The following is a 23,774-nucleotide window of genomic DNA, read 5'->3' on the forward strand; positions in this document are numbered from 1 at the left end:
TTTAAGTTGGACACATTCTATTTTTAAAAAATAATTATTTTTTTTAACTTGTCTTCACTGGAGTTGTTTCTTACTAATTTCTTTGTTACAATGTTTATTTCTATTGTCTTTATTGCAGTTATTTCTTATCACTTTCTTTGTTGCAGTTATTTCTTTTCACTTTCATTGTTGCAGATATTTCTTACACTTTGTTGTAGTTTCTTGTCTGTTTGTCGTGATTGTTCATTGCAGGTTTCTGTATTGTAGTTGTTCAGTGATAATTTGTTTACTGAAGAGGCTTCTAAGAAATCTGAGCCAATCCAATGAGTTCTGTGTTTTAATGAGGGTTTTGCCAGTTGACACAGTTGCAGTGCGTTTTGTGAGGACTGTTTGAAATGTCTTCTGATTGGGGCCACAGGAGAGTGAAGTGTGCTGAGTATATGCATATCCATAAAAGAGTGATATATAAGACAAACAAAAAACCAGACATTGTTGAGGTTGGGAATAAGTGTTCTCATTTGAAGACTGTTTCAAAGTGAAGATGTTTGCAGTGACAACTTTTCATGTTCTAAATGTTTTGACAGAATAACATCAATGATAGTATCTAAACAAGGTGAAGCCTCCCATGGTGCAGATAATGCAAATTTTGCATCAATAGAGGAAGAATTAAATAACATAAATCAGTCAACTACAGAGGCAGATATTAGTCCTGTTAAGGAACTGTGGTCAGTGAAGTCGAGTCATAAGCTCTATGAATCAAGAAAGTGCAGTGAAATTGCTAAAGCTATGGATGAATACACTACAGCAAAAATGACCACACTCTTCAAAATAGAAATTCCATCTTCAGAAGAAAATTGCCAGAAAGTTTTCACAAATATCAATTCAGCTGTTGAATATTGTGCATCCTACAGTGAAAAGGTTTAAGTTTTAACTATTATTCCAGAGACATTTTCAAAGAAACCAATTTTGAACCACATTCCATCATATCAAAGTACATGGTAGACAAATCAATAAATGTAAGGTCTGTAAAAGGAGTCTTTGGAAGACCATATCCCAATTATGGTCATCCTGAAGAAGCAGCTGAAGTTGAGATAGTGCATCATTTTATCTGGAAGATAAATGGGACTGTTCTTGCCAGAGTGCCAACATAAAAGACACTATAACTGTAACAATTGAAGGTCAAAAGTTGTGAAAGCAGAGAGGTGCATGCCTCACAGTATTAAAGAAACTTTTGCAATTTATAAGAGCAACTATACAACTTTTCATATTGGAAGGTCAAAATTTTATGCACTATGACCTAAGTGGGTAGTTCCATACCCACCTAGACATGTCTGTTTATGTGTGTCCTGCGCAAATTTTGAACTTTGTGTGGTAACTTTGAAGAACTTATTGGAGCATGTGACATATGACAACTTGGTTGGGCGTGTGAAGTCATTAGTAGTCTGTGACGTAAAGTGAGAGACTTGTCTATTTCAAGAATGTGGTGACTGCCGTGGAAAGGGAGGACTGTCTTTACAGACCCTTGGCCTGGAAGACATAGCAGATAACTCTGCAGAAATTACATATGCGATATGGGAGGAAAATAAACTAATTAAGAAAAGTGTTGCCTTTGACAGTTTCATTGATGAACTTGGTAAATGGTCAGTGAAAGCAGTAACGCACCAGCACCTGAAGAAATTGCGAGAACAGCACATTGCAGAAGTGAAAAAAGTGTATACAGGCTGAAGAACTATGTTTAGTGCTACACTATGATTTTGCTGCGAACTAGTCTGTAGTACAAAGGTATCATTGGAGTAATGACCAGGTTTCAATTTTTACAGGAGTGACATATTTTCAAACCAAGATCACAAGTGCTGCTGTTAGAAGTGATGACATGCCACGTGCTTTGCTAGCAATGCACAAAACTCTTCAACTGCAAACAGGGGTGGAGAAGATCACCATTAGTTATGATGGTGCTCCTAGTCATTTTAAAAATTGTCACCAGCTGTTTGAATTCAGTAAGTCGTTTGTGCCAATTGACTAGGTATAAAGTGCTAGCGGTCTCGGGAAGAGGCATTGTGATGATGTAGGACGCCTGCTGAAACACCATGCTACAAAACATAATCTTTCCATACCAAGTACAGCTAGGATTCAGAATGCCGAAGATTTTACGAGAGTCATGAAATCTTACACATCCACAGCCTTCATTCTTTTGTCCAAAGAGGAAATAGAAGAATTCCGTGAGCAGAAGAAAGAAAAAATGTCCAAACAACCTACTCCTGTGAAAGGACATATTTTTGGACTCAAAGTGATGGGCGAAATCATATTGCACACATTTTAAAGAGGAAGAAAGAAGAAATTTCATTTGTTTGGCCAATGCCTCAGGAACTGCAGGATAATATTCAGTTTCACAACCTGAGAAGGGGGATGTTTGAGGTGTGTGTGTATGACTGTGAGTTTTGGATTCTGGAGATTATAGACACCAGTTATGAATTAAACGAAACTGTAGTGAAGATTATGCTACCACATGGACCAGCTGCCGGACACAAGTTTCCAGCTGAAGGACAGCAACAATGCCATCAGTGCTCAGTTCCTGTTCACATTGTTTTGAAGATTGTAAGTGCTCCAGTTCCTATTGGTTCAACGGAAGGGCATCACTCTGTATCAAAGGAAGATACTGAAGCAGTGGAACACAGTTTTAGTTCATAGACTGGCTAATTTCAATACAAAACAGAGTGCACAGAAGTTGTATGAATTGAAACCTTTTTAAGTCTTTGGACCTTTCACATACATTTTGGAACCATATAAAATGTTTGAAAAATGGGCCTCTTACCCATCTTTCAAAACTAAAATTGTGTTAAAGAAGGCTAGGTTTAGATTTTTTTGAGCCTGTTATGCGATAATGTGGTGATAAAACGTGACGGTTTGCCTACTTTATTTCTTCATTGATCGTCCTTGGTGTCGACTTACTGCGTTGCTACACTGGCTGGAAAATGGGGTGTGGAAGTACAGAACTGACTACTTTAGATGATGTAGCCGACAGGTGCACATTTGGGGTTAACGGAAATGTCCGATTCTGCCCGTCTGCTTTGACCAGTGACGTCACCAATATGGTGGAAATGGCCATTCACAACAACTCCCATATTGTGACTATGATGTCATTACGTAAACATGACAACACAAAAATAAATCGAAATACCATCAAATACATATTCCTCCAAAAATATAATGAAACCAACGGGACAGGTGGGGGAAATTGGAGGTTTTTGGGTGGGTACAAACTAAAAATAAACACACGCCACTAAAGCAAACGACAAAAACAATAAAATAAAACAACCACAACCTTCCCAAAATCAACTAAAAACAACATCCGCTGGAATCGAACACTTCCCGTGACCTCTGTGGGTCAACAGAAACTACCGATACCAAATCACGAAACTCAAAACTAAAACCACGTCCATAATCATCACTACCTCAAAAAACACAACAAACCAACAAAATAGGAATCGAACACTTCCTTCATTTTAACATATGCTAATTTCAATAATATCCGAGATTATGAAAGTAAGATTTTTTCCTAGCTTGCCTGAATTGATATGGACTATGCCTATATAATAAGCCTAGGAAAAACAGTTCGTTGCAGTAGTGATTGAGTCACAGCAACCAGACTCTGAACTGAGTAGTGTCCCTATTACAGTATACAGTGACAGGGGATTAACTGACGTGTTTCAAAGTATGTTGCCAACTCATGTGAAAACTGATGTCTTTCAACTAAGCATAGTCCTCAGGCTGCAATACAGATATGTCTAAATTTTCATATTCACACTTGTTGGCGTCATCAACGCACAACCAAACTGTCAGACCTCAGGCTATGCTACTGATAAGTCTGTCAGCACAACTTACTTTCCAGAAATTAATATAGATGCAAAAGAAATACTGTCATTATTCTGTTGTCTTCCTCATTTTTCATATATGGCATCACACACCATATTATCATTGCATTACAGGATGAAGCCAACATACTGTAGGTTTGCTTGACCCATAAAAGGTGCAGAATCACAAGATAAGAAACAGAGAGAGGGAAATTTTATATAGAAAAAGCATCAGCTGGTTACTCATGGTGGTCCTGTGGTTTTACTTTTACAGAAACAGAACTGGTGTGCCAATTTTTTGATCTTTTACAAATTGGTCTGTTGTTTCTATGAAGAGGAAATGAGTAAACACAAGAGAGCTACTGAAACTGTTAGTGTAGACAGTTATGTGAGAATAGACAGAAAATTAAAATGACAGTGAACAGGATGTAGATAGAAATATTAGTTGTTGACATAAGAGTATAGACTTTTCTCAATAATTTAGTCTGTCCCATATTGACAGGCTAGTTAGTAAAAATTTCTGCGAACGTATTGCAGGTTGAAGAGGGTAGTTTCCAGAAAGAGAGGCAGGGAGCTGAAATGAGTAATGTCATCTCAAGAGCACAAGGGGATTAAGAGCATGGTGGTGGGTTGTTGTAAGCGGTAATTTATGGGAGAAATTGCGTGATAGAAATAAGAAATTTTCAACATTATTTCCTCTTGTTGATTACTAAACTTATATAATAAGGATAAAGTGTTCTCTGAATCAAGTAGATCAGTTGTTGGAAATTTGTTGAAGGCAATCAGTACAAAGCTTGGGTGACAATCATAAGTGAGCCATCTGTATACTTGTAATGTTGATGGAAGCAGAAAGACAAAACACAGATATGCCACCAGATGATAACCATTCTTGATTGTGGGGTTGGAAAATAGTTGTCTACACTCCCAGGTATGATGGCGAGAGAGAGAGAGAGAGAGAGAGAGTGTTATGGTGAAAAGCTATTGCAATGGCCAAGGACATATGACACTTGGTTCCAAAACATATTTTTTTGTGTTTGTTTGACTAAGTCATCCAGGAAGAAGACATTGGGCTCATATTTGAAAGATGTTAGTCAAATCGTCCTCTAGCTATCAAAATTTAAGTTTTCCATTTGTTCCTAAATCTCTTAAGGAAAATGCTAGAGTGGTTTCTTTAAAAAAGGGCACTGCTTATTTACTTCCTCAGTCTCAATTTGTGCTCTGTCTTGAAAGGCTTTAACATCGGTGTGATGTTAAACCTTAATCTTCCTTTGTTCCAGTGCCAAGGAAGAAGGTGAGTGAGAAATGTTTCCTTCTATTGTCAGCGTAGTTGCACTTCAAATTTTCAACAAACTCAGCATGTTAATGAACTCAGACAGTGGTAACTTCAGCACCCTGTGGGCTACATTCACACTGCTATGAAGTGTGTTCAAATGTGAACAAAGTTAAATTTGTTTTTGTATAAATATGATATTGACAGAATAATAAGTGGAGATACATTTATAAATGTTAATAAAATAGTAACACGTCAGTGGGTGGACATATCTTTAGGTAATAAGCAGTACAGTTGCTGTAACTGTTCACTTTACATGTCTTAGAATGAAAGTTAATGAGTAATGGGTTATAAAAATTACATCTTCTGTAGAGCAACTTTTGAACATAATACTGGCGATAAAGCAAATATATTGTTAATGTGATCAGTAATTAGGGATAAATCGTTGAAAATTTGATGTGTTGACACATGCAAAACATGCTGTACGCTGCTTTAGAAAGTGAGCTTGTGATCCTGTAAAGCTTGTAATCCTGTAAACCATTGTTGACTACTACTTTTGGAAACTGTGTTGTTTGTAAAGCTGGGTGAGTATGTTTAACTATGTAGTAGCTTTTAACTATATTAAATGACAAATTAATATTTGCTAATCTTACATTTTTTCTTGTAGGATGAGATTCTGAAAGCAGCGGTTATGAAGTATGGGAAAAACCAGTGGTCTCGTATTGCATCACTGTTGCACAGAAAATCAGCGAAACAGTGTAAGGCTCGGTGGTATGAGTGGCTTGACCCAAGCATAAAGAAGACTGAATGGAGCCGAGAAGAAGATGAAAAGCTGTTACATTTAGCAAAGCTAATGCCCACTCAGTGGAGGACTATTGCACCAATAATTGGGAGAACAGCAGCACAATGCCTCGAAAGATATGAATATCTCTTGTAAGGAAATCTTACTTTAGTTATATGACAGTGTCAAAAAAGAATCAATTTCTCTTTACACTATTCAGTATTATTCATTATGATTTTGTCATGTTAAATAGTGACAAAACAGGAGACTTGGAATATCACCTGTTAGCTTTGTACCATGAGATCATCAGGATGACGCATACTCCTGTGTCAAGCTTATGTAGTGTCAAGCTTATGTAATATGGCGATCATGATGTCACTCATTACACATACAGACAGACACAAATAGTACAAAAAATATTGTACTGCAGAAATAATACATAACTAATGCAACAACCACAGGAATTAGGAGGGGTTTGGATGGGGACAAACTAAATATACGACAACTCCAATAATGAAGATGTACAAAAACAAATTACTGAAGCAAAAATCAAGTCCTCGGCAATGAACTGAAAACGCTGGTATTAGAAATTTCACTGGAGCTATATAGCTCATCTATGAAGGGCATGATACCAAAACACACACAAATAGCTCCAAAACCCAGTACCAGAAATTTCACCTGACCAATGTAGCACAAACGAAATCCATGATAGAAAACCACATTCATCTCAACAATTTTGGTATCTGATACTTTACATATACAACTAAAACAATGTGTGTGATACCACAAAATCAAAACTTGTCATGCAACTGTTATGGAAAACCTAACCTTAGCAGTCTACATATAACTAACTCCATCATATCTACAACCACAATCCAAATGTCATAAAACACTGCATTAACACCAGTTCCAGTATACAAGAATACACAGTTATGCACATATGTACATGCACACATACATACATACATACCATACACACAACAAATATGGACAGCAACAACAAAAAAAGAACAGAAAAATGTTCTTGCAACCAGTCAGCTGACACACAAGTCTAGCAATCTAGTGATAATAAAAATAATCTGTCATCAACACAATCTCTCAAATGGCTAACCTAGATTTCTCAAAAATGAATCTTTTCTGGCTGGAATGCCCTACATTGTACCACAGATAAAACCACATGTTCTGATCCATTATCCGAGATGCAGCAGCTGTGGTCAATGTCATACTTTCTCCACAAATGTAACACTTCACACACTCAACAATTAAACCAAAGAAGTGTAGGAATTAAGTCATGATCGTCATGTTCTCCCCTATTGCGGCGTACCAGGGCCTACTCATTAACTTTGTCATTGTATCTGTAACTAACAAAAACCAATATCATTCACATAAACAAAGCTCAAGAAATCCAATTAATCACTTACAGTACTCACAATAAATTTAAAAACATAAACATCTCACATAATGAGCACCACCGCATACCCTATCATGCTCTTTGCAAACCTAATCCCTTTCAAATATGCAGCGCCACCAAGATGTCACACACCATAACACAATTATGTCATAGGTTAAAGCAGACAAGTGGTTTCATAAATGTAGATTGATCCAAAATACACTCCTGGAAATTGAAATAAGAACACCGTGAATTCATTGTCCCAGGAAGGGGAAACTTTATTGACGCATTCCTGGGGTCAGATACATCACATGATCACACTGACAGAACCACAGGCACATAGACACAGGCAACAGAGCATGCACAATGTCGGCACTAGTACAGTGTATATCCACCTTTCGCAGCAATGCAGGCTGCTATTCTCCCATGGAGACGATCGTAGAGATGCTGGATGTAGTCCTGTGGAACGGCTTGCCATGCCATTTCCACCTGGCGCCTCAGTTGGACCAGCGTTCGTGCTGGACGTGCAGACCGCGTGAGACGACGCTTCATCCAGTCCCAAACATGCTCAATGGGGGACAGATCCGGAGATCTTGCTGGCCAGGGTAGTTGACTTACACCTTCTAGAGCACGTTGGGTGGCACAGGATACATGCGGACGTGCATTGTCCTGTTGGAACAGCAAGTTCCCTTGCCGGTCTAGGAATGGTAGAACGATGGGTTCGATGACGGTTTGGATGTACCGTGCACTATTCAGTGTCCCCTCAACGATCACCAGTGGTGTACGGCCAGTGTAAGAGATCGCTCCCCACACCATGATGCCGGGTGTTGGCCCTGTGTGCCTCGGTCGTATGCAGTCCTGATTGTGGCGCTCACCTGCACGGCGCCAAACACGCATACGACCATCATTGGCACCAAGGCAGAAGCGACTCTCATCGCTGAAGACGACACGTCTCCATTCGTCCCTCCATTCACGCCTGTCGCGACACCACTGGAGGCGGGCTGCACGATGTTGGGGCGTGAGCGGAAGATGGCCTACCGGTGTGCGGGACCGTAGCCCAGCTTCATGGAGACGGTTGCGAATGGTCCTCGCCGATACCCCAGGAGCAACAGTGTCCCTAATTTGCTGGGAAGTGGCGGTGCGGTCCCCTACGGCACTGCGTAGGATCCTACGGTCTTGGCGTGCATCTGTGCGTCGCTGCGGTCCGGTCCCAGGTCGACGGGCACGTGCACCTTCCGCCGACCACTGGCGACAACATCGATGTACTGTGGAGACCTCACGCCGCACGTGTTGAGCAATTCGGCGGTACGTCCACCCGGCCTCCCGCATGCCCACTATACGCCCTCGCTCAAAGTCCGTCAACTGCACATACGGTTCACGTCCACGCTGTTGCGGCATGCTACCAGTGTTAAAGACTGCGATGGAGCTACGTATGCCACGGCACTCTGGCTGACACTGACGGCTGCGGCGCACAAATGCTGCGCAGCTAGCGCCATTCGACGGCCAACACCGCGGTTCCTGGTGTGTCCGCTGTGCCGTGCGTGTGATCATTGCTTGTACAGCCCTCTCGCAGTGTCCGGATCAAGTATGGTGGGTCTGACACACCGGTGTCAATGTGTTCTTTTTTTCCATTTCCAGGAGTGTAGTTACATAACACCATAAAGATTGGTCAGTAGCTTCTTGACACTGAACAGAAATTTTAGTTATCATGTTATTAAATGAGATGTTCCCAATAGAGAGCTGGATATTCATTCCATAAATTAAGCTGTGAGCAATACAGATTTTTAAAAGTTTATAAAATATGCAAGCTGCTACCTAAGACAATAGCTTGATTTCTGAAGTGTGATTTTGTTTGCTCGTTTACGTTTACATATAAAGAGGTAAAAGAATAACCCATTAATGATACAGGTAGAGCAAAGTATTGAATTCTAGCTTGTGAAAGTTATTGAGAATTATTTTGTTTCCTCATCTCCATCTTAGCATAAGTGCTCAAATGGCAGATAATGGGGTAAATAGTAGAAGTAAAGGTAACAGCACACTGTATAATTGAGGCATTGAGTGGTTGATAGGCACGTACTCGAAACAGAAAACAATGCTTAACTTTCACTTGATGTCATACTTAGCTAACACACACACAATTGAACATGTGGCTAGAGTTGTTGGGGTACCTGCATGATTCTATATTGATTGTGTAGAGGAATACACACTGTTTCTGTCAGCAATTACTCACATTTCACCAGAACTAAAAAATAATTGGAGATAGGTCAACTTTCATGAAGGGCCACTAATCAGGTGTGCTAAACTATAGGCTTAGATTGATGACCACATCTCTGTAGAATTATGGAACTAGTTTTATGCTTGCATGTTAGCACTTTTCTCCTCCTTAGACCTCAACATAGATTGTTAATTCAGTGGGACTATGTTTCTTTTCTTCCTTAAGGTGTTTGACATAGTTCTGCTCGGTCACCTATTGAAAAGAATTCAGCCTTATGGAATATCAGAGCAATTGTGTGGCTGTGATTGATGACTTGCTACTTGATGTAACCTGAATGATAATGTCAGAAGCTCTAGAAGACTGTTTGCTGTTAGTGCTATTGAATGTAAGCAGGTTTCAGTGCTAGAAAATTGTAGTGGAGCGTAGGAAGACATGTAGATGTTCAACACTTGATACAGGGCCAAGCAGTTGACATTCAGCACAAAAAATGTAACATATTGTGTGTAAATAATGAAGATGTTGAGTCGCAGACAGGCACAAGAAAAAGACTGCTAAACAAGTAAACTTTCAGCCAAAAGGTTTTCTTCTAAAGTAGGTAACACACACACAAACACACACACACACACACACACACACACACAAACACACAAACACACACACACACACACACACACACACAAACACACTCTTTACGTACTTGATTATCAGTCTTTTTATTGTGCCTGTTTGTGGCTTAACATCTCCACTATATGGTAAGTAGCAGTCTATCCTTTTCATAATAGAAACAGTAACGGGTATTAAATACTTAGAAGTGTGTATCCATGGCATTTTAAAACAGAATACCCCGGAATGAGATTCATTTGAAGAGTCCAAAGAAAATCTAAGCACTTGTGAAGGAGGTAGGAGGTAGCTTAGAAAACTGTCATTTGGAGGATTATAGATGACTGTCTTGTCAGTATTGACCATCACCAGGTGCGATCATTACAGGAGATAGGGATGAGCCTAAAAAGGACAGCGTATTTCTAGCAGTTGATGCATTTTCTGGTACATCTACTACATTATGTGTTATCTAAATTGATGGTAGAAGTATGAGAGAGTTTCAGAAATGTTTCTCCAACTCTTAGGCTTGTGTGCATGTAAGAAGGCAGTTGTGTGATGCTTTCTCTGCAGAGAGAGATGGAGAACACCCTGTGGCATTGCCAGCGTGCTATCTCTCCCTGGTAGCTGGCAGTGCTGGGCTAAGAACCACACTGGGTCACTGTATCTGCTACTGACCTTCCCTAGAAAAATTTATATGCTTGGAAAGCTATCGCTGTCACTTGTTACTGCAATGCTTCACGAGTTTCCTTTATGCCGCCAATTAACGCTACAGTGGTGAAATACCCTCACCATGCTTAGTCTAACAAAAACCAGCGCTAAATATTCTACGCCCGCATCTCATGGTCGTGCGGTAGCGTTCTCGCTTCCCACGCCTGGGTTCCCGGGTTCGATTCCCGGCGGGGTCAGGGATTTTCTCTGCCTCGTGATGGCTGGGTGTTGTGTGCTGTCCTTAGGTTAGTTAGGTTTAAGTAGTTCTAAGTTCTAGGGGACTGATGACCATAGATGTTAAGTCCCATAGTGCTCAGAGCCATTTGAACCATTTTTGAGCTAAATATTCTACAAATGCCATTAAACACATACACAGAAGACATGGCCAGAATACATTATTCTTTGATGCATCATGCAGTACACTTCTTAGTGCACTTTGCGTCGTCAGCAGCCTTCTCATGTGCATGCGAATGTAGTGCAAGATGCTGCAAGAGACACACAGTAGATCAGAAAGAGGTTAACCACTAAGGTTCTGAGAGTAGATATTCCAAGAAGAGTCAGACAACACTTCATTCCTGCTATGCATACCTCATAAAATAACTTACAGTCAAAGTAATGTGAGCACACATGGCTGTTCACGAAGAGTAATTGTTCTTCTGGACCATTTGAGAGGGAAGTGCATGGGAGGATAGAAGTGGTACAAAAACTACAAGGCTATTTTGGCTTGTAGATGGCTTAAAATCAGTGTGCGATTTGCAGGGGGGGATAGGGGGGGATCCCCCCCCCCCCCTCTGCATCAGACCATCCCCTCCTATGGTTTTAGTTTATGCATCCCAACCTGGGATGTTTATTTCCCATGCACTGGAGTAAAACTTTACATATAACTGAAATTTGTGGAGCCAAACACTGAAAGTTTTTAATAAGTGTTACTATTAATGTGTTTCAGTTTTCTGTCATCAGAGTAAGTACAGCTTTTCACAAATGTGCCTCTGCTTTTTGAATTCCCCTCGTATACCTGGATGTAGATGATTTTGTAAATAACCTTTACCTATAATGTACTTTTTAAAGATATAACAAGGGATGGCTTTTCTGATAGTGCATACGTGTGAATAGTGAGTTTCGGCATTAACATCTACTTATAAATAGCTGTTTAACCATGCGTAACGCCACGGTCCAAGCTAGTAACATATATAATTCTACTAACCCCCTAAGACATCCCCCCCACTGGTAAAAGCACAAATCGCACCCTGCTTAAAATTTATTTAGTTTTTTCAGTGATTATGTTGCTGGCCATCCATAAATGCTGCCTGTGTGAGAAAATCAATCAATCAAACACACACACCCACACACACACACACACACACACACACACACACACACACACACACAAACGTACGTGCAACTGACACATGACCACAGTCTCTGGCTGCTGAGGCCAGATTGCAAGCAGCAGCGCATGATGGGTGAAGCAAACTGGGTGGTGGGAGTAAAGAGGAGGCTCGGACGGGGAGGAGTACGGATAGCAGGGTACGGGTGAGGGACGGTAAAATGCTGAATGTGGCAGTGTACAGGGACGAAGTGGGAGAAGGTAGGGCAGCCAGATGCAGTATGAAGTTAGAGGGGGGGGCAGGGGGGGGCAGTGGAAAAGAAGTAAAAAGTCTGTGGGTGTACTGGCGGAATAGAGGGCTGTGTAGTGCTGGAATGGGAACAGGGAAGTGGGTAAAGAACAATGGCTAACAAAGGTTGAGACCAGGAGGATTACGGAAATATAGGATATATTGTAGGGAGAGTTCATACCTGTGCAATTCAGGAAATCTGGTGTTGTTGAGAAGGTTCCAGATGGCACAGGCTGTGAAGCAGTCATTGAAGTGAAGAATGTTGTGTTGGGCAACAGGCTCAGTAACTGGGTTTTCCAGCTCTTTCTTGGTCGCAGTTTGTCGATGGCCATTCATGTGGACAGACAGTGTGTTGGTTGACATGCCCACATAGAATGCAGCACAGTGGTTGCAGCTTAGCTTGTAGGTCACATGTCTAGTTTCACAGGTAGCCCTGCCTTTCATGGGATAGGTGATGATTGTGACCGGACCGGAGTAGGTGATGGTGGGAGGATGTATGGGACAGGTCTTGCATCTAGGGCTATTAGAAGGATAGCGACCATGAGGTAAGAGATTGGGAGCTGGAGTTGTGTAGGGATGGACAAGGATGTTGTGTAGGTTCAGTGGGCAGGAGAATATCACTGTGGAGGGGTGGTAAGGATAGTGGGTAGGACATTATTCATTTCAGGGCACACTGAGAGGTAATTGAAACCCAGGCGGAGAAGGCAGTTCAGTTGCTTCAATCCTGGGTGGTACTGAGTCATGGTGGAATGCTCCTCTGTGACCAGACAGTGGGACTTGGGGAGATGGTGGGTGTCTGGAGAGATAAGGCATGGGAAATCTGTTCCTGTACAAGGTTGTTAGGGCAATTACGGTGTGTGAAGGCTTCAGTGAGACCCTTGGTATGTTTTGAAAGAGACTGTTCGTCACTACAGATAGAACAGCTATGGGTACTGTTGATATGTTTGGTATGGATGGAGATACTGATGCATCCATCTTTGAGGTGGAGGTTAACATTGAGGAATTCGGCTTCATGGGTTGAGGAGAACCAGGTGAAGTGAATAAGGGAGAAGGTGTTGAATTCTGGAGGAATACATATATAGGGTGTCTTCACCCTCGATCCAGATCATGAAGATGTCAACAGTGAATCTGAAACAGTTAAGGGTTTTGGGATTATGGGTAGCTAGTAAGGATTGCTCTAGATGAACCATGAATAGGTTTGCATAGGGTGGCACCATATGGTTGCCCATAGTTATACCCTGGATTTGTTTGTAGGTGATGCCTGCAAAGGAGAAGGTATTGTGGGTGAGGATATAGTTGATCAGGGCGTCTCGGAAGCAGGTTGTAGGTTTGGAATCCGTCAGACATTGGGAGAGGTAGTGTTCAGTAGCAGCAAGGCCATGGACAATAGGGATGTTAGTGTAAAGGTGGCTGGCATTAATAGTGACGAGCAGGGCACCATGTGGTAAAGGAACAGGAAATGTGGGGAGTCGGTGGGGGAAAGGGTTGGTATTTTTAAATAGGAGTTTAGGTTGCAGGTAATAGGCTAAAAAGGTTAGTTTACACTGTCTGAGGTTCTCTCAATGCAGGCACATTAATCAGCCACAATGGGGCGCCGTGGGTTTCTGCACTCCAGGAAGCATGTGGAAGGAAGGGTTGCGAGGGATGGTAGGGTGAGGAGAGAGATGGATTCACGAAGAGGTTCTGGGATGGACCTTATGATTTAAGGAGATACTGGATATCCTGATGGATTTCTGGAATGAGGTCACTGTGGCAGGGTTTGTGGGTGGATGACTCTGACAGCTCTCAGATGCTGCATCTGTTGTGAGTAGCAGTCTCTCTCTAAATATACCAAGGCTGAGGCCTTCACAGACTGTAATACCCCCCCCCCCCCCTTTCCCCCAACCTTGTACAAAAATGGATTTTTCATACTTTCTCTCTACAGTCACCTACCACCTCCCAGAGTCTCACCATCCGGGCACAGAGGAGTGCCGGCCGGGGTGGCTGAGCGGTTCTAGGTGCAACAGTCTGTAACCGTGCGACCGCTACGGTCGCAGGTTCGAATCCTGCCTGCGGCATGGATGTGTGTGATGTCCTTAGTTCTAGGGGACTGACGACCTCAGAAGTTAAGTCCCATTGTGCTCAGAGCCATTTGAACCACAGAGGAGCGTTCCTCTCATAATTCAGCACTACCCAGGACTTGAGCAACTGACTCACATTCTTTGCCTGGGTTTCGACTGCCTCTCATTGTGCCATGAGATACAGAATATCCTACACACTGTCCTTCCCACCCGTCCCACAGTGGTATTCTGCCGCCCACCGAACCTACACAATATCCGTGTCCATCCCTACACAATCCCTTGCTCCCAACCCCTTGCCTCATGGCCCATATCTCTGTAATAGGCCTACATGCTGTCCCAGACATCCTCCTACCGCCACCTACTCCAGTCCAGTCACAACATCACCTGTCCCATGAAACACAGGGCTACATACAAGACCAGCCACGTGATCTACAACCAGATCTGGAACCACTGTGCTGCATTCTATGTGGGCTTAACAACCAACGAGCTGTCTGTACACATGAAAGGCCACGAACAAACTGTGTCCAAGAAACAGCTGGACAATCCAGTTGCTGAGCACGCTGCCCAGCATGATGTTTTTTTCAATGACTGCTTCACAGCCTGTGCCATCTGGATCCTTCCCGCCAACACCAGCTTTTCTGAATTGCATAGATGGGAACCATCCTTACAATATAATCTACATTTCCATAACCCCTCCAGGTCTCAACCTTTGTTAGTCATTGTCCCGTATCCACCTATCCCCTACCCTGTTCCTATTCCAGCCTACACAGCCTTCTATTCCACCAGCGCACCCACAGTCTTTTTACATCCCTCCTTTTTCACAACCCCCTTCTGCCCACCATCTAACCTCCCTACTGCATCTAGCTGCGCTACCCTCTCCCCACCTCGTTCCTGCATGCTCCCACAAGCAGTACTGTACTGTCCTCCACCCCTGTCCTCTTATCCCTTGCCCTCCCTGCCCCAGCCTCCTCCTTACCTCCATCACCCAGTTATTTTGTCCTATCATGCACTGCTGCTTGCAGCCTGGTCTTGGCAGCCAGAGTGTGTGGTCGTGTGTGTGTGTGTGTGTGTGTGTGTGTGTGTGTGTGTGTGTGTGTGTGTGTTTTGTCTAATTCTGATAAAGGCCTGTTTTGCCGAAAGCTTTGTTTGACAGTCTTTTTGTTGTGCCTATCAGCGACTGAGTGTCTTCACTATAAGGTGGGTAGCAACTATCCTTTTCATAACATTTTCATTATTCTGTCCTGGATTTTCCATTGTTTGATTTTACCTTGTGACTTTTCTTCCAACTTGTAACCCAATGCTGTTTCGCTTTGTAACTATTTTTTAATACATGACTATACTCAGTGTCCATCCTTTTTTCTCCTACCACCTACCAAACCGCACTATACGCTCTACTTATGAGCCACAGTGTGTCAACCATCTCGGCTATGTGTAACGGATTGCTACAGGACCACTCTTAATGTTGGTGCAGCATCTCGTGTCCTAGACCATCAAATTGATCACTCTTACTGCGACACACTTTCGTATTTTTGGGTATTATTTTCTGTGCCTTCCTGTGACATATGAAGTTGTATCCCACCCTACGAACCCTTCCCACACACCCACACTCCTTCTCCTCTCTATTCCAGTTTCCACACATACTAACTTCATGTAGTCTGGTCACAGGTGCCAACTCTCTTCTTCACACTCATCCACTAACAGACCAGCAACGCACATTACAATCTTTTTATTTTTTTTCTTTAATTCAAGATGTTTTCATATTAATTTCAGTTGGTTTTTGCCGTTCACTATTGGCTCACTCCCTCAGATTTCATCTGGTTTTCCCATACTTCACCCACTTAACCCTTTTCATAATTTTCACCATGTTTTTGGTGTATTTTTGCGAATTTTTTGGACTTATTTCTATTTTATTTACATATTTTTCGCATTTTTATCCTCCACCAGGAAACCCTACTCCTCCCATCTGCGTCAATACAAAAAGTTTCCATGTTCCTAGCCAGAACCCAGTCCCACATACTGTTCTTGCATTATTGGTTGGCTCATGGAATCCCCCCTCTGCCCCCCTCCCCACCCCCTGCCCCTGCCCAAGATGGTCTTACCATCTTACCCATCACCAGCTGCAACCCCTCCTTCCACAGTGAACTGCGAGTCCTTAATCCTCACCAACATCGTCCTGCAAAACCATATCAGCCAGGGCCAAACTTCCTTGCAGTACCTCCTCTCCATCCATTAAATTCTACTGCTATGCAATTCTAAATTCCTGGATCCCATATCACCCAGTGAAACTCTTGCCCTCCCGGAACTAGAGTTACGTGCACAACGCCACATCAAAAAACTCTCCACCATATTCACTTTCTACTCCCACTTTGGACTACTATTATCCATCACCTCTACAACAACCTCCAAACCTCCCTCACATACCCCATAGCTGACAAACCCTTACTTGCAGACCTACTACATTTGCCCCAACCTCAAAATCTTCCTCCTGCAACAATGCAGAATCCAGAATCTAAAAAGACCTGTAACACAGTCATAAACCTTTCCTCCAAAAGCATCTGTCCCACACAAGTATTAGTCCGTTTCAAAGGCCTCACCTTTTGCCCCGCTCCCAAATTCAGTCATGCAGGACTTGTTAAAGACCTTCTTTCTGTCTCCTAGTCCCTTTAGTGGAAACAGTTTTTCACCACCAACCCTACCATTCTCAACCAAAGACCAATGTTGAACCCTGCCTGACTTACTTCTGCAGTAAGAACCACAGTCCACCACCTAAAAAGTGATCCTGATTTTGTGATCCTACTTGCCAACAAAGCTAGCATCACTGCCATTTTGAATGGCTCCGCCAGCTGCAAGATTCATCCACCTACAAACCCTGCACAGTAACCCCATTCTAGAAATCCAGCAGGATCTCCAGTCTCTCCTCAAAACCTTAGGCCCATCCCAAAACCTCTCCCCAGAGTCTATTTCTCTCCTCACCCCTACCACTCCCTGCACTCCTATATTCTACATACTTCCTAAAAACCATAGACCCAACCATCCAGATGCCCCATTGTTGCTGGTTACTGTGCCTCCCAATGAGAGAATTTCTGCTCCTGTAGACCAATACCTGCAGCCTATTACCTGCAACTTGCCCCCCCCCCCCCCCCCTATATAAAAGATACCAACCATTTCCCCCACCAGCTCTCCACAGTTCCTGTTCCTTTATCATATGGTGGCCTGCTTGTCACTATTAATGCCACCTCCCCTTACACTTACATCCCTAATGCCCATGGCCTTGCTGCTATCGGACACTACTTTTACCAACATCCAATGGATTCCAAACCTACAACCTCCTTCCTAATCTGCCAAAGCCAACTATATCCTCACCCTCAATTATTTCTTCTTTGAAGGCATCACTTACAAACTAATCTTGGGTATGACTATGGGCAACCACATGGCACAATCCTGTGCCACCCTAATTTTGATCCGTCTAGAGGAACCCTTTCTAACCACCCAGTATCCCAAAACCCTCACCTGGTTCTGATTCACTGATGACATCTTTGTTATATGGATATCCACATTCCTCCAGAACCTCAACACTTCCTCCCCCATTCGCTTCATCTGGTCCTCCTCAACCCAACAAATCACCTTCCTCAATGTTAATCTCCACCAAAGAGATGGCTAGATCAGTACCTCCATCCATATAAAACCTACCAACCACCAACAATTCCTCCACTTTGACAGCAGCCACCTATTCCATACCAAGAAGTACCTACCAAACAGCCCAGCCACCTGTGGCCATCACATCTGTGGTGATGAGCAGTCCTTTTCAAAATATACCAATGGTCTCACTGGGGCCTTCACAGACCATAATTGCCCTCCCAGCCTTGTACAAAAACAGATCTTCCATGCCTTATCTTTCCAGTCACCCAAATACACCCAAAGTCCCACTGTCTGACCACAGAGGAGCCCTTGTGACTCAGTACCACCCAGGACATATTCTCCCCCAGAGTTTCGAGTACCTTTCATCATGACCTGAAATGAGGAATGTTCTAATCACTACCCTTCCCACCCCTCCCACAGTGGTACTCATCCCCACATCTCCTGCTACCAACACCTTGCGCCTTGACTCAGATCCCTGTAATAGACCTGTCCCACACATTCTCCTGCTGTCACCTTCTCTAGTCCTGTCACAAACATCACCTATCCCATCAAAGGAAGGGCTATCTGTGAAACCAGTCATGTGATCTATGAGATAAGCTGCAACCACTGTTCTGCATTCTACATGGGCATGACAGCCAACAAGCCGTTTGTCCTTGTGAATGGCCACCGACAAACTGTGTCTGAGAAACATCTGGACAAGCCAGTTGCTGAACACAGTGTGCAACACTGTTTCGTAGCCTGTGCCATCTGAATCCTTCCTACCAACACCAGCTTTCCTGAATTGTGCAGGTGTGAACTCTCCCGACAATATTTGCTACATTCCCATAACCTTCCTGGCCTCCTGTATGCTCCCACAAGTGGTACTTGACTGTCCACCACTCCTATCCTGCTATCTGTCCCCCTCTCTGCCCCACCTCATCGTTACCCACACCACTCAATTTGCTTTTCCTCAGCATCTCCACTATGTTGTGTGTGGCAAGTATCCTTTCCATAGCATTCTCATTATTCCATCATGGATTTTCCATTGTTAAATGAAAATTGAGCAACAGTAATAAATTCTACTATTAACAGTGGTAAATGGAAATTGGGATTTTGTCATGAAATAATGTGCTAATAAACTGAAAATATTTTATTCTGGAAAAATGGGTAGTTATGGAAATACATGCTCTTTAAAGTGTTATTGTGTTTCCTGTACTACCATTTGAGTTGACATTTTTCATGTGCACGAGTCATGGCCTATCTTGTGGTAGCTGTACTGGAAGCACCCTGAGAGTTCACTATTGCCTATATGCTATATGTTAGTCCAACGAGAAAAAAAGCAGTTTTTCACACACTATTTTAGATTTTGATGAAACCTTGCTTATTTATTCTCCCTCTGGATATGATTAACAGTCATATCGAATTTTAACATATCCTCTCTCTCATTTTGCATTTTATGCATACTTCAAAATTTGGTAGCTTTGTTGCTTTTAACATTGTTATGGCACAAAATGACATTTGATGCCTTTTAAAAATAAATTATCTTTTTTTAAAATTTATCATCCAAATAAAGTGAAATTTGCCGGTTGTGTACTGTGCGGTATAAGAAGTGTAGGGAAAAAGCTCATACTTCTAAGTAAAAGCATGGAGACTGGAAAAAAATTTACACTTTACTTTTGTATTTCATTTTGTAAAAAACACAGTTTACCATTATATCAAATATGAAATAAAGAGGAAGGGATATTCCGTAAATTTTTTATTTGTGAAATGATTCTCAAATCATTGTCTACTACATGAGAAAATATAATTAATTTATTCTTGTAATTTTTTTGTTTTTATAGCAAATAATTATATTTAATTTTTTTCTTGAGATCACAAGATAAATAATCAAAATTTCGAGGTTTCTCAGTAATGTACTTTTGACACAATTGAAATTGTAAGTGATTAAACTTATAAAAGAAACAGACTCAACCAACAGTATTTAAACAAAGGCCAAGTTAATTCAGTTTTTAAACAGCACTCCATACGGTGGACATAATTTATAACAGTAACATGTTTTTTCTGAATAGACCACATATGCTTTTCTGTATCATCAAACACATGATGAATGGGAACAGGGCAGAAGTTATCATTTGGGCCAATGGAATGATGGTGAAGGTCCTGAAGATCCATAAATTGTATTTTAACATCATGTTCTGTTTAAATATTTACAAACTACGTATGGTGATGTTAATGTTACAAAACTGAAACAAATCTATGCAGATAATATTTGATTTCCTATGCATCTAAATAAAACTTCCTTTTGAGCTAATCATTGATCTTCCCATTCTGTGACATCACACTTTTTTTTTTCCATACCCAAGTGCAAAAATGGCCACTCAGCACTGAGATTAAAATTGTTTTTACGAAGACGTAGTTTCCTAAAATTAAATTTATTCTTTTTTATTGACCTGATGTGGCATTTTGATTGTATTCTGAAGAAGTTTGTGTTTGCTAATTTGTGCTTGCTCGGAATGATATTTTACACCAGAGTGTAAGCCACATTAATCTTTCCAGTTTTATTATTATGAATACTTTTCTTTTAATTGCAGATTCATTTAGTTGTAATTTGAATCACAGCAGATTTCTGAAAATTTTCTGCAGAAACTTCAGAGTTTACTCTTTTTCTAAGATGACAAATTTTTGTGACATACTGCAAAACTATTAATATATGCCAAGGGTCTCTCTGATACTTTCACAGACTCAAAATTACTCTCCCAACCTTGTCGAGAAACAGATCTCCTTTGCCTTGTCTCTCCAGTCGCTAACCACCTCCCACATACCCACCATCCAGCCACAAAGTAGCAATCGCCCCGTCTCAGTACCACCCAGGACTGGAGCAACTCAATCACATTCTTCACCAAGTTTTGACTATCTCTTATTGTGTGCTGAAATGAGGAATACCTTACCCACTATACTTTCCACCTCTCTCACAGTGGTATTATACCATCCGCCGAACCTACGCAGTATTCTTGTCCTTCCCTGCTCCCAGCCCACTGCCTCATGGCTGATGTTCCTGCTGTAGACCTAGATGAAATACCTGTCCCGTACATCCACGCACCACCACCTACTTCAGACCGATCACAGTCGTCTCCAGTCCCATCAGAGGCTGGGCTACCTGTGAAGGCAGTCAGTCATGTGGTCTGCAAACTAAGCCGCAACCACTGTGATGCTTTCTGCACAGGTGTGGCAAATAACAAGTTGTCTGTCAGCATAAATGGCCACTGACAAACAATGGTCAAGAGACAGCTGGACCACACAGTTGCTGCACATGCTGCACAACACTATGTGATGTGCTTAGGTGACTATTTCACAGTCCATGCCATCTGGATGCTTGCTACCAACACCAGATTTTCTGGATTGTGCAGGTGGGAACTCTCTGTGCAACATGCTGTCCCATAACCTCCCTGCCGGCCAGGTTGGCTGAGCGGTTCTAGGCGCTACAGTCTGGAACTGCGTGACCGCTACGGTCACAGGTTTGAATCCTGCCTCAGGCATGGATGTGTGTGCCTTAGGTTGGTTAGGTTTAAGTAGTTCTAAGTTCTAGGGGACTGATGACCTCTGAAGTTAAGTCCCATAGTACTCAGAGCCATTTGAACCATAACCTCCCTGGCCTCAACCTTCACCTACTTGTTCACTTCTCGCACTCCAGCACTTACACTGCATCCTATTCCATTGACATACCCAGTAGTCTTGTTTCCTCTTCTCTACTTTTCTCTTTTTCCACTTCTTCCCCCCCCCTCCCCCCCTTCCCAATCCTAAATCTCTCAATTGCATCTAGAAGCCTTATCCTGTCCCCACCAATCCTTACATGTTCCAGCAAGCAGCACTACACTCTCTCCACCCTTGCCGTGCTATCCTCCCCCACCCCTCACCCCCTTCCCTGTCTCGCCCTTACATCTACCACCCATGCCAGATGGCTTCTACCATCAGGTGACCAGGTGCAATTGCAGTCTACAGTGTGGCCTCAGTGGCCTGAGACAGCAGGATTTTGTGTGTGTGTGTGTGTGTGTGTGTGTGTGTGTGTGTGTGTGTGTGTGTGTGTGTGTAAAAGTGGGAGAGAGAGAGAGAGAGAGTTAGTTTTGTGCTTGTGTGAATGTGTGCCTATTTTCTACTTCAGAAGACGGCCTTCTGCCCAGAAACTTAAATGTATAACAATCTTTTCCTTGTGCCTGACTGAAACTCAACACCTCCTGCGTATGGTGAGTAGCAGTCTTATCTTTTCATGATCTTATTGTTATTGGTTTTTTTCCTTTTCAGTATTTCATGTTAGCAAGTGAAACACTCAGTTACAGTTTCTTTCAATAGATAAAATTATTTCAATTTTATAAGATGAAAATCACAGTATAAAATGATGTTACCATGTGATGCATGTGTCCTTCGGGACCTCTACAGTTATTTCTGGTGGCCTAAATGAGAGGATATTATCCAGGACCTTCGAAATTTCAATTGATTATTTTATGTTCTCAAGAAAAAATGAAAAACTATTATCTGTTACAAAACCAACAAGTAACGAAGGAACAAAAAGGCATTAATTTTATTTTCTGTTTTAATTATCTGTTACAAAACCAATAAATAATGAAGGAACAAAAAAGCATTAATTTTATTCTCTCAAGTGATAGACTGTGATCTGAGGATCACTTTGCAAGAAAATTGTGGGAATCATCAGTTCCCCATTATGATGTATTCATTGCTGTGGTGAATAATATTTTTTGCAAAATAAAATACAAAAAATGTAAGTCCTTTATACTATAGAGTGCACAACTGCCAAATTTCATGTTAAAAATAAAAAATTGGCCATGTGCAAGTAGGACTCGAGCTCTGATGGTTTCGTACAAACTTGATTATGTTGTAGACAGTTCATTCATCCTTGGAACTGAGAATCTCTATGATTATTGCTCTTATCAGTACTGGTACAGGTAAGATATTGGTCCTGGGGTTTCCAACACTTTCGAGAATGTTTTATTTGTAACTTGGAAGTTGGAGAACAAATGACAAAAGAAATATGTTTTTTGCATGATTTAATAACAAAATAAGAATTTTCTGCTTATTTTTCCTTTTTTGTACTGTGAAACCTTGTTTCTTGCTAAATTTCATGACACTGTGGAACGGGAAGTATCGTATAGGTATTAATCGATGAATTTGCGAGTATGAAAATTTGTTACATAAGTTGCCTTATCCTTTTTTTGCATTGACTTAGAAGCTTATACACTTCAACGGCCAATACACCTTAGTATGTGACATATGTTTCAACTTGATACTTCTACCTGTTCTTGAGGAAAAGTTATCTTAACAGACAGACAGTTGGATGTGATTAGAGAAAAAAATATTTTTTTCTTGTGATATAATTACAAATTAACAATATTTGGATTTTTCTTTACTTTTACAGTAAAAGCTTGCTGCTTGCCAAATTTCTTGATTTTAAGTTAATGGGAAATACTTTACAGATTTTGATGAGTGAGTTTGTGAGTAGCAAAATATGTGACATAAATAGTTGTATCTTTTGATTGCATTGACATGCAGTTTCCATAGTTTTACACTACCAAGTGACCATAGGCCTTGGTATGTGACATGAATTTCAACGTAATACATCCACCTGATACTGAGAAAAAGAGTTTTTAACAGTCAGACAGACAGATGGAAAGTG

General features: G+C 41.7%; 1 protein-coding gene across 1 annotated transcript in view; it reads left to right on the forward strand.

Annotated features, from left to right (window-relative positions):
* LOC126199270 (cell division cycle 5-like protein) overlaps positions 1-23,774 on the forward strand; it is a 103,762-nt gene that overhangs the window by 4,358 nt on the left and 75,630 nt on the right. Inside the window, exon 2 of the mRNA XM_049936082.1 lies at positions 5,768-6,033. Coding sequence (XP_049792039.1) covers positions 5,768-6,033 — 266 coding nt within the window. The remainder of the gene's footprint in view (positions 1-5,767; positions 6,034-23,774) is intronic.

The sequence above is a fragment of the Schistocerca nitens genome, chromosome 1 (genome assembly GCF_023898315.1).
Source record: "Schistocerca nitens isolate TAMUIC-IGC-003100 chromosome 1, iqSchNite1.1, whole genome shotgun sequence".
Lineage (NCBI taxonomy): Eukaryota > Metazoa > Arthropoda > Insecta > Orthoptera > Acrididae > Schistocerca > Schistocerca nitens.